At 28.0% G+C, this 12,556-nt stretch overlaps 1 protein-coding gene across 1 annotated transcript; it reads left to right on the plus strand.

Moving 5' to 3' along the window:
• The first annotated feature begins 10,042 nt into the window (after positions 1–10,042).
• LOC136091815 (uncharacterized) lies at positions 10,043–10,923 on the plus strand. Its single transcript, XM_065819527.1, has 2 exons — positions 10,043–10,545; positions 10,614–10,923. Exons 1-2 carry the CDS (start codon positions 10,043–10,045, stop codon positions 10,921–10,923), a joined length of 813 nt encoding a protein of 270 aa, XP_065675599.1.
• Positions 10,924–12,556: the final 1,633 nt, after the last annotated feature.

Here is a 12,556-nt window from a genome sequence, read left to right on the forward strand (position 1 = left end):
GCAGAAAAGACTATTTTAGAGTAAGTAATAAGCAAGTAATTATCAAAAAGGACAAAAGTCCAGTTAGAAGCTTACAATTTAGTGGTAGGAATGGGCAGGACTGATTTCTGTCTGTTTTTAACAATTTGATACTTTTTTTGGTTTTTGGTTTTTTTTTTTTTTTTTTTTATCTGAACCCCCAAAACCCAGTTACTTTAAGGAACACATACAGCTGTTAAAATGTGAGTGAGAAGGAAGCTATAAATTTCTTGGAGTTAGTGTTAGTTAGACAATGATCAGATAAGTTAGACAGGCGTCCAGTATAGAAGCATTCAGTGAAGAGGGGGAAATTCTAGTCACTCATATTTATATCGCTATATAAAATGTATATCATTTTAGCGCAGATTTTCAATGTACATATAGTTTATATCTAAATTTTGTTTATACTGTTTTATTGAAAATCAATACTTTGTTAAGAAATTATAATTTGTTTATATTTGTTTATTTTATGGTAGTAAAACTCTCTCAATTTATATTAAATTATAATGTATATCCTTCAGGGAAAACATTTGTTAATATTTAGTTTATAATTAATTGTAATTTATACCGTATAAATGAAGCTATTCGATTTACGGTCTATGCCGTTTTAGTGGAGTAATTCGTTTTCTAAACCTGTAAACCATTTTAGTAGAATTTTTCGTTATATACTTAGGTTATATTTTAATATACCCTTTATTATTATATATAATTTAAATTTATGTAAACTTATCCTCATCTTAATTAATACTCTTTAAATGGAAATATTTGTTTTAAAATTATTATTGTTTTATATTTATGTCTAATTCTTTTAAGTAATGCCTTCGAACGGAAATACTCGTTCTATAAATAAATAAAACAAATTTAAATGTCAGATATAATTAGAGCTTAACCGTTTAGTCGATTGTTTTAGTAAATTTGTGTTATAAAAATATGCAGCTTTATAGCAAAAATATTTGTTTTACATTTAGTTTATATTCATAGACAGCGATAAACAGAATAAATCCGTGTACCACCAAGCAACACGACCTCGTCAGCCTCAGACGAAAAATATTAAACACCCAATTAAAACTATAAGACCCCCCTAGGATAAGTCCAAAATTTACGATTACTTTATATCTAAATTACTTTAATTGTATTTCTTTACTGCTTAAAAAAAATTTTTTTACACAAACCAAAACAACTGTTAATAATTGCCATTGTTATGGTAACCACAATGTGATAAACCAATTAACACAATATAACAAAATAGCTTAATTTATTAAACATAAAGCACTACAATAAAGCAGATGTACCTCAAAAAACATCAAAAAACATCAAAAACATACATTATTTATAATAGGGGAGTGTGCGCATATTTACTTAAAGAAAGAGTATAAAAATATATCAGCGTAAATTAAAATATAAAATTATGTAGTATTATACCAGATTCTCATCAGGAAATGGATATAGTATTGACCCTTATAAGGATTCAATACTCTGGTATATGACGTTTCGAATGTTTTAATGCTCATTCCTAAAAACCCCCGTCGGGATATCATCCTCAAAACAAGCAAGTAAAACCCACTTCTACGTCGTCAAAGCCTTCTTATGTTGCAACATTTGATAGGGCATACTACTGTAAAGCCAAACATCCTAACTCTCTCCCTTTTAAAAAGATACGTGCTGATATACTTTTAAGAAAGTTAGTAGAACTTATTGCGCAGGAGGTAGTCTTAAGGATCTAAATCTAAAAAATTATACCAAACAGCCCAGTAAGTGCTGAATACTTATTTTGTACTTATATTAACTAATAAAGATTAAAAAACAAATTGATAAAAATAAAAATAAAAATAAAAAGTGAACATTCAACTTACCATATCTTGATTGCAAAAAGTTTTGAAATTTGTGATACTAAAGTGGACTGTTTGTGCAACGCGAATGAGCAGATAATTAAAACGCATGTAAAAGTGTACCACGATGCTCTATGACGCATGTTGCGGTAACACGGTGAAAAGCAGAAACAATAGAGAATATGCTCTTTGAGTCAAATTTCAACAGATGTATATGCGGTTGGTAAATAAAAGTGCAAATCAATTGGTAGATAAAAGTGCAAAATGATTGGTTGATGAAAATGAAGTAGTTCAAGTGTATTTTAAAGGGTAAGTAGAAAGTTCCAGAAAACAGTCAGCAAAAGTAAGATACTTTTGAAACAGTTGTGAGGGAAGAGAGAATATGAATAATATTATTAGTGTAAACTATAATTTATTAGTGTAAATTATAACTTTGTTTTTCTCTGTTTCATTATCACCATAATGAAACAGAGAAAAACAAAATTATGCACCCATCTGTCTCTTAGGTCCCTCACGCACGACAAAATACATTAAAGAGAGCTCCCTAGGTAAATAAATTTAAGTCCAGAAACTGCAAGGTTTAACTTTAAATTGGGTAAAATTAGTTTCAAACGGCCTGAACAATCATTTGTTTGTCGCAATGTTTTAGCAATTGTATTTAGCAATGTACAGTACACAAAAAAATGCGCGAATCTACACGAACAACCTAATCCACTAAGCGATAGGGCAATAATTATTTGAAAATATTTAGCCACACAAATAATAAATTCAAGCTGGGTATTAAATTAGGCATTTTTTATTCAAATTGTTCTACTATTTTAAAATGTCATTAAAATCCTCGTTCAAAAACGTTTCAAGATTTTCTGACAAAAACACTAGTGTTTCATTCACTTCTGTCGTCGTATCTTCTTGTATCATCTGTTCTTGCTCTTTTCCTTTCTCTTTTTCTTTTTTGGCTCTTTATACTTAGTTATAATTGGCTGGAAACCTAAGGGGATTGAATCGGTGCCTAAAAAGAAGGTTTATTCATAAAAACTTGTTTGGTTCAAATAAAAAAGATATTTCAATAACCCTAAAAAAAAATTTACATGTCCAACTTCTCCCCACTCTCTCCTACTATTAAAAAATTTTATTCTTTTTGAAATTTTTTTATTTTTGAGTAATAATTTTTTTTTAACTATTAATTAGTAATTTAATAATTTTTTTTTAACTTTAACTTAATATTTTTATTTTTAAATATATTTTGATATTGTTTGCAAATAATATCAAAATATATTTAGTAAGTTTCTTAAGTAAATCAACCATGGTTGTTGATTATTTACTAAAAAATCAAAAAAGAATGCTTTTTTAAGAAATCCTCCAACATAGAATGAAACAGCCAAGACCATTAATATTTGAAATAACATATATCTTTGATTTCTGTTTTTTTCTATGTAATAACGTTGTAATTGTTCAACGTAATAAACTTTGAAATTTTGTGTTTTGACTTTAAATTAGTTCTTGAGATAATTTGATACGACTGAGTGATTTTAAAGAACCCAAATACTTTATAGAAACAAGCTTTTTATGCCAGTTTTTAGAAAGTTTAGGCGTAAAAGCTTTGTAAAAACTTTTGACAGCCATTTTTTGTAAAGCGTCTGACTTAGTATGGCTGAAGTAAAATATACAACTCAGCTAACTATTCTTAAACACTAGAAAGAAGGTCTAAACAATATTTAAAAATATAGTTACAAATGTGAAAAATTGAGTCATTCATGTTGGTCAATGATAAGCAAAATACATTTACAAAATAATCAACAATTTTTGCATCAATCCAGCAGCATGCATTTTGCTCTATGTTTATTAAGTACAATTCATATTCTGAGAGATAACAGAATAAACGTCACGATAGATTCAAATATGTTTGCACGAATAGAAATAAATTTTACATATAGTATTAGCAACCTTTAAATCATATAAAATACGGATTAGTATATCATTCACTTTAATAATTTTTATAGATACTCTAAGATTATTGTATGTTTCATGTACATTTTTATTATTGGCAATAACGAACTGACTTTTGACTTGTGTATTGTATGGAATTAAACTTGGTGGTAAACGTACTTATTTTGATAAATTAATTATTAAACTCATTTTTTTAAACTGACACCTGATCATCAATCCCAATTTTAGTGCAATAATTCTGTAATCAATAAACACGTTATTTTTAAAAGTAGTTAAAATAAATAAGAGTAAAAGGTATGAACTCACTCAAAAGGAACAAATTTTGAGATAATAATGATAAAAATGTTATTTCTCGTAAAGTTTTGTTGCGTTTTTTTTTGTATAGTTACGTAGCTTGATTCAATGCCGTGGCTAGTGGGTTAGAGACCCCTCACCAGAAAAAAAACCAAAAAAAACCCTGGTCATTAGGGCCCCAAAATCAAAAAACTTTTTTCACTCGGTATCAACGAAAAAAAAAGGCTTCCTATATTTACCGCCCCCCCTCTCCCCATGGGGTGTGGTAATAAAAGTGATTATTTTAATGTCATTTACGTGAATATTAGAAGTTTAAAAAAGAATTTTAAAAATTTAATTTATGAAACCAACAATTGATTTAAAGTGATATGCTTTACCGAAACTTGGAGTTCTAAAATAGATTTTGAATCAAATTCTAATCTCCTTCTCCTAGATTTTAAAGAAATTTTTTTAGAACGAAAGAATAATAGGCGCGGAGGAGTATTTTTTATTTGAAAAAAAATATTTTCTATTAAGTTAGAAGCGAAACGAGTGTTTCTGATACGGATCAAGAGATCTTAACAATTGAACTAATAAATAAAAATTCTAAAAACATTTTAATCCGCTGTTGCTATACGCCTCCAACGGGAAGAACAGAAAAACTAAAGGTGAAAATGGTATATTTTTGAAATACAATCTAATAGAAAAAACTAGTCAAGATAAAAAAAAAAGTTATATTTTGAGTGACTTCAACTTGGATTGTTTTGAGTATAGCGAAAACCAAAACATAAAAACATTTTATAACAATTTATTTGAAATGGGTACCATACCAATAATAGGTAGACCGACTAGAATTACAAACCATTCGTCGACTTTAATTGATAATATATTAACTGCAGACTATTTCAATAAATCTCTAGAAAAAGGAATTATAAAAACTGATGTTTCTGATCATTTCCCCATTTTTTTTTTTATTAGATCAGATTATTAAATAAAAAACGAGGGCAGAATGACAATAAAAAAACGAATTGTTAACAATAGTAACTTAAAATCATTGAAAGATAAATTTTAGAGCAGGACTGGAATCACATAAACTTTTATGATAACATAAACATTATTTATAACACATTTTTTTAAACTTTCTTTAAAATCTATGACGCTTATTTTCCAATGTGTGAAATAAATCTCAAGGTCAAAGACGTAATATATAGAAAAAGCGGGTTCTGTTCCAGAAATTATGGTTATGAGCAATTATAGTTAAAAAGCTTTATATAAAAGAGTGTGACCATGATCAATCTATACATTTTAATCAATTATAGCCTAAGCGTAAATGTAATATAGCTACGCATAATAGTAAAATTGCCCTATTAAAACATAAAAATTTCCAGATTGTCCAATTTGTTCATCTCCAGAGTTTAATGCCTATTTTTTATTGACTTATAAACTCTGTATTATCAACACATGAGTTGAAGGACTCAGGATACGCATACCACTTTACTAAAGATTTGTTTTTGAGTTTACGAATAACTTTTTCAATTTTAAATGTTTTTTGTTCAGTTTTTTGAAGTTCTTGTTCATTAAAAGTACCTTGTATTTCATCACCATTATCGTCAGTTATTTTATCCTTCGGCGGAACTGTAAACTGAATCTGTGACACAGTAAAAAACCTCCTCAGTCCATCTCGGCGTGAATCCTTTCTCTAACGCTGTCTTATTTTTAGTTATCCTGACTCTATTACTAATTGAAAACTTTAACAGGCTCTCATCGTGCATTTCCATTTAGATTTAACCAAACAATACTTTCATTCTTTTTATCGCTAGCTGCAACTGGTGTCACTTTAATTGAAGTAGGCCTTGTGTTGTTGTATTTATTTACCATTGCATCTAAAACGTTGATATATTTTCTAGTACAATTAACTCAAAAGTATTTGAACATTTTCTCTTTCATTGTCCTATTCCAACGTTCAACTTCACAACATTTTCCTTCATTTTCAGTTGAATATAACTCAACAGCTAACGCTTTAACATGCTTGTTATAAAATTCTAATCCTTTATCCACCCACATTTTTTGACACCTTCTTTCTTTAAATATTTTATTTAAAGCATTAGCAACATCAACTCCAGTTTTACTCTTCATTGGAACAATCCATCCATACTTTAAATATACATCTATCACCATTAATAAGTATTTTATACCGTCATTGAATTCAGAGTCTGATTGCATGTCAACTAAATCAACAGTCCATATATTTATCATATACCAAATCCAAACTTTGCTTTGGTTGATATGATAGGTTTTATAATACTTCTAGCATAGCTTTATCAGCTTCATTTCTTCTTGCTATGTCTGTAAAGTGTTTATAAGCAAGATCATGATGGTAAGCTGCATTATCAACTCTATCTACTGGTTTACTTCATTCTTTATAAGCGTCAGTAGAAGTTAATCGTTCATCTAAATAAGTACCAGGACCAGCAAAGTTCACACCAGGTAAATGCATTTCAACTGGGAACTTTGCCAATGGTAATTTTTTTTCTTTTGTTACTGAATTAATCGAGCTAACTAAATCACTTCCTGTTTTTGCTGATACTATATTGATTTTTTATTTTTTGTAAATAGTACAAGTTCCTCACAACATATTTCTATTGTTTTTCATCACAACGCTTCGCGGATTCAGTGTATTTGCTTTATTTTATATTTTGACACAGTACATTTTTTTATTTACTATATATAAAAAAATGGATATTATAGATTCATAATGGAATGTAAATAACAATAAGCGATATAATAATAACTTGTCAGGTTGTGGAAAAACTTATTATTATATTTACTTTTAAGACCTGGTTGGTTAGACTATAATAATTTACAAGTTTTAGGAAAATTTTCAACCAGAATACAAAATATTAAAACAATCTTTTAAAAAAAAATTACATAAAGGAGTTATTCTTGAACTATTTAAGTTACAAGACAAAATAAAAAGATTAAATGCGAACCCTGAGTTTATAATTGAAGACATTTCAAAAAATTTAAATGAGAAAACAGATATAGAGTGCAAGTTTTTTGAAACAGCTGAGGATGTCCTGAAGATCTTGATTTTAATAAGAATAATTTGATAATATTTGATGATTTACAATTAACAAAGCGAAATAAGAGTGAAAAATATTATATAAGAGGAAGGCATGGTAATGTAAATTGTTTCTATCTTGCACAAAATTATTTTATGTTGCCTAGGCAAACTGTACAAGAAAATACACATTTTATTTGCTTTTTTCCCGAAGATTCTAAGAATTTAAGTCGTATTTATAAAGATTGTGTTTTAAGTGGTATGACAAAAGACGAGTTTATAAAATTTTGTATGGATGTTTGGTCAGAGCCTCATGGGTTTGTTATTATAGATCTATCTACTAAAGAGTTTGTGGAAAATATAGTGGATTAGTGGAAAATAAGTGGATTAGATAACTTTTATATACCAACTTGCGAATTTTAAAATATTTATATATAAAAAACAATAATGATTTATTTATTGTGGAAATAGCAATAACATAAAGCTAAGTTTGCTCCTATTATTCAACCTAGATAAGATAAAGAATATGAAATGGCTCTAGTTAGTTTAAAGACATATTACAGTTTAGAGACATATTTCCTAATATTGATTCTTCAAACAACAATTTTAGATATAGCACAGATAATGGAGCAACTTGGCATGACAAAGACATCCCAGAAGGGTGTTATGAAATTACTGATATAAATGAATATATTTAATTGATTATGGCAGAAAACGAGCATATAAGCGCAGGATTTGCCGGTATTAAACTTGAAGGAATACATTAAGATCAGTTTTAAATATTGTATCTGGTTATAAAGTTGATATTACAACTTCAAATTTAGTTAGAACTGTTTTTGGTTTTAACAGTTAATATGTTTACTATATTAGTTGTTATATATAATATGTTTACTATATTAGTTAACACTTAATATGTTTACTATATTAGTTGATTCATGGTAACCTGATGAATATATTCCAATATATTCATCAGGTTACCATGAATCAACTAATATAGTAAACATATTAAGTGTTAATAGTATACGTGTTACAAGTGATATAATAGAATCATCATATATAAATGGAGGAACAAAAAACGTTATATATTCATTTTTCCCAACTGTAGGTCCTTGATTTAAAATTGTTCAAGAGCCGTTAAACTTAATTTACTTACCAGTAACACTAAAAACAATTTCAAAAATGGAAAATAAATTGCTTGATCAAAATGGGAATCCTTTGAATTAACAAGGAGAAGATTTATTTATTAGATTTCATATAAGAGAAAAAAAATAATCTTGTATTAAACAAAATGAGTAAATATACTAATACTAAAGTGTATGTTTCGCAAAGCCAATTAATAAAACTTAAAAAAGCAATTGAAGATGGTTATGGAGCTAGTATTAAATTATCTCATTCAGATCTTAATGGTAAACATGTATTAGCTGTAACAAATACACAATTGAATAGAATTACAAGAGCATATGAAAAGGTACTGATGTAATAATTAATTTCAGTAAAGCACAACTAGCTCACAATTCTAAAATAGAGGGAGGATTTATTGGCGCACTTTTACCTTTACTTGGTACAGCAGGAAGATTTTTATTATCAAGCGTTGCTCCGGCATCTGCAACAGGACTATTAACAAGAGTAGGTTCAGCAGCTGGATCAGCTATAGTTGATAAAATTTCTGGAAGGGGTATTGTGTACTTAAAAAAGTATGGACAAGGAGTTAAAATGACAGCTGAAGGATCCGGTTTATATTTGAGACCATGGAGTAAAGGAGGTTCTGTAGGTGATGGAATGTACTTACGTAGTGGGAATGGATATACATCAGCTGGTTCTGGTTTATTATTAGGACCAAATTCACCATTTGCTAATATTCCATTTTTAAATATGATTCTCTGATTTTTTTTGAAAATCTTTTTTCAAATTTATAAAATGTCAAGAAATAATCCGCCAATGCATAAATTTATTAACAAATATGAAAGAGTTGAACTTCCTCAAATACTTTTGAAGCCACACAAAGATTTAGAACACCCTTCAGTATTAATAAATAAGAATAGATATGAGATATTTGGGCAACATGACAATAAATTACAATAAAATCTTTATCACATCAAAATATTCTTTTAAAGTTTGGTGTATCAATTAATAAAAGTGTTGCGTTAGTTTCACTACAAAAAGAACTTGAATTAAAAATGTTTAGTTTACAAGATTCTGTAATATCAAAGTCTATTGCTGATATTGTAGTAAATGCTGTTAATAATTCTGTTTCTGATGTATTAATTAAAAAAGGAGGAAAAGGAGAAAAGATATCTATGTTAAGTAATAAGTATCATAGAGCTGTGAAAATAATTTCAGCAGTTGATAATGTATTACTAATAAGCACTATGGCACTTGGAACTATTGGAATTAGTTTTTTGACAACAAGAGTTGCAGCACCAGTAGTTATTTTATGTGAGGGTATAGATTAGAAGCAGGTGTGTTATCAATAATAGGTGGACAAATTAATAAAAAATTAAATTTAAAAGCAGAAAAGCATGACAAAATTAAGATACTTGCTGATTCAAAACTAAATACAATAAGTGATTATATTTCTAAAGCTTTAGTAGATGGACATATAAATACCAATAAATATGAATTAATACTTGGTGAACTTGAAAAATTTCAAGGAATGCTTGAACAAATTAGAACAAAAATAAAAAATGAAATTGATGAACAAACTAAGAAATCATTAACTAAACAAGGAAGAAATTAGGCAATTAATATACTCCAAAGTAGATTTAGTAAAAATGTAAACGTAAAAACACAAAATAATTTATTAAAATAAAACGTAAAAAAACGTAAAATAAAAAAAACGTAAAACATAAAACGTAAAAAAAAACATAAAACACAACGATTTATGTTGTGTTTTTTTTATTATATAGTAAATAAAATGCCATTTTTAAAAATTGAAGATCCTGAAAAAAGAGATCAAATTGTTAAAGAATTCTTAGATAATAAAAAAAGAATACACCAGAATAATTTATATGAAAAGATGGGTGAAGCTAATTTACAGTTAGATTTGACAAAATTGTACAAGCCATTAATTGATAATAAAGCTGGAATAAAAGTAAACATATCTAAATTGCACGATCAAGCTAATAAATTTGCACTCACTTTTTCAAATGCTTATCCTGAAATAATGGCTGAGCATACATATAAAGAACTAATACCTTCTTATAAAAAAACAAAGAACTTGAGACTCGGAAAAATTGCAACAGATTATCTAAGAATGTATACTAATAGTAAAAAGTCTACAGATACTACATTTGGAATACATTCTAAGGATGACAAGTTATACATTGGAAAAAGTCCAGTATTTATTAATGATGATGACATAACTATTGATAGTAAAACGTATTATGGTACTCCTGGTCTTTGGGAGTTGATAACAAAGTTTAATCCTGATAAAAACTTATATACTGAAGATGATCTTAAAAATTATAAAATATATTAATACAAAGAGATGCAATTACTACTGAAAACCCAAACAAACCAAGGTCATCTAGGAGTGGAAAATACAGAGAAAAAATAGCTCCAATTTGGAGAGATATAAAGAAAAATGAGAATTGTGAATCAAAAGGAACAGGATTACCAACTATAATTCTTCCTAGCGACCTTAATGCACTAATTGAGATGTTTGAATTACGTATAGCTGCATGGAAAGCAGGTAACACTGGATCAAGAAATGAAGCTTTTGCAATTTATGATGAATTATTACAGCAAGTTGTTATAAATAGTGCACAGTATAAAGCAATACAAAATAATTTATAATTATATCTCAATGCATATAAAAAAAATATATATTACATAAAAATGCTAATTGTTCATAATAAGAGATATAAAGAAACATGCTATTGGAGAAAGTGGTATATTCGAAAGTATAAGAGATTTATTTAAACGAGCAGCAGCGTCAAAAGTAACAAGAGTATCATCAGCTATGTTAAATAGGCTTGCTGCAACCAAATTAGGAAAAACTGCGATAAATGCTGCTAAATCAGCAGGAAAAGAACTTTCAATATCAGCAATAGAAGCTACTTGAAATGCTGCAGTTGAAAAAGGAAAACAATTAACTGATAAAGCATCTTCAAAAATAGTTTCCCAACCAAATACTGCTATTAATAAAAAAATTGAAGAAACAATTTCAAATTTAATCAATAATGGAGATGATGCAACAACAAATATAAATAAAATAATGACGAGGGCTGCGATAAAAAATCAATAGAAAAAAATCTCAAATGAAAATGCTATAAGAATAGAAGATCTAGTTACAATAGGACGCGGTCTTAGACTTGCGTAATTTTTTATACAATTATTAGTTAGCAAAAATAAATTTTTTTATATTGTTTAAAAAAAACTAAATTGGAACTTCTGAAGTAGTAAATTTTACAGAAATCCCAACTGTGGATGAAGGAATTGAAAGATTTGAATTCCATGCACATGAGCCAGTGGCTCGTACAAATCTAAATAGTTCTGGAGAAATAAGAATCAACGTTGAGCAACAAAATTTGTTCACACTTTCATCTGAGGCTTTTTTCTTGTTTGAAGGAAGACTTCTTAAAGCTGATGGAACAGCTTATGTTTATGCAGATGCAGTGTCACAAATAATGGTATTATGCATTTATTTAGTCAAATATCATATCAATTATCAAATCAAGAAGTAGAGGCTGTTTATCATCCAGGTCAAGCAACTACAATGTTAGGATTGCTTAAATACCCAAACAACTTTCAATCAGCGCACAGTGGGCCAGTAGGTGGACAAAATGGGAAAAATTTTAGTTGTCTAATCTTGAAAACCTATTTAATTTTAGTATCTACATATATTAGGAGAAATCTATTGATAATTTATTTATATTAAATCCCTTAGTTACCAGGACTCTAAGCATTTGAATATTGAGATAAAATTAAAAAATTATAAATAAGTAATTAACGGTGACATCAACGTTGTGTTATATTTCAATTACATCTACGTTTTTGAAACAAAAAATTAGTACATGTTATTCTAGAGTATTTAGAGATAAGAAAAACCAATGTGTGAAATAAATTTGTCATAGCATGTTATCTCAGTTATACTTTGAAAATCACAGATTAAAAAAAAAAATTTCTTAAGAAACTTATTTTTGCCGCACAATAACTAATAATTACCACAATTTGCCATGTGTTGTCTTATATTTATTTGAGCTATATGATGCTTCAATCGAGTTTTAATTGATTGCTCGTCCCCTTAAATCCCCGTTCAGATTTTATGTATGTTTTAACTTGGTTGCTATGGTACTAAATTTTGCATAGCAACAACTCATTTTTACATTAACGTTGTTTTAACAGTATTTTACTTGCGCTAAATACACAATATTGGGGGTATGTATTAAAATGAGATTCAGAATTCTTATGAGGTTAACTTTTTTTG

The sequence above is a fragment of the Hydra vulgaris genome, chromosome 15 (genome assembly GCF_038396675.1).
Source record: "Hydra vulgaris chromosome 15, alternate assembly HydraT2T_AEP".
In the NCBI taxonomy this organism is placed as follows: Eukaryota; Metazoa; Cnidaria; class Hydrozoa; order Anthoathecata; family Hydridae; genus Hydra; species Hydra vulgaris.

What these genes read in the sequence shown, in the direction of transcription:
- LOC136091815 (XM_065819527.1), top strand. Translation starts at nt 10,043, where the DNA reads ATGCCATTTTTAAAAATTGAAGATCCTGAAAAAAGAGATCAAATTGTT. An exon ending in CTTTGGGAGTTGATAACAAA is followed by an intron (nt 10,546 to 10,613) that starts GTTTAATCCTGA and finishes ATTAATACAAAG; the next exon opens with AGATGCAATTACTACTGAAA.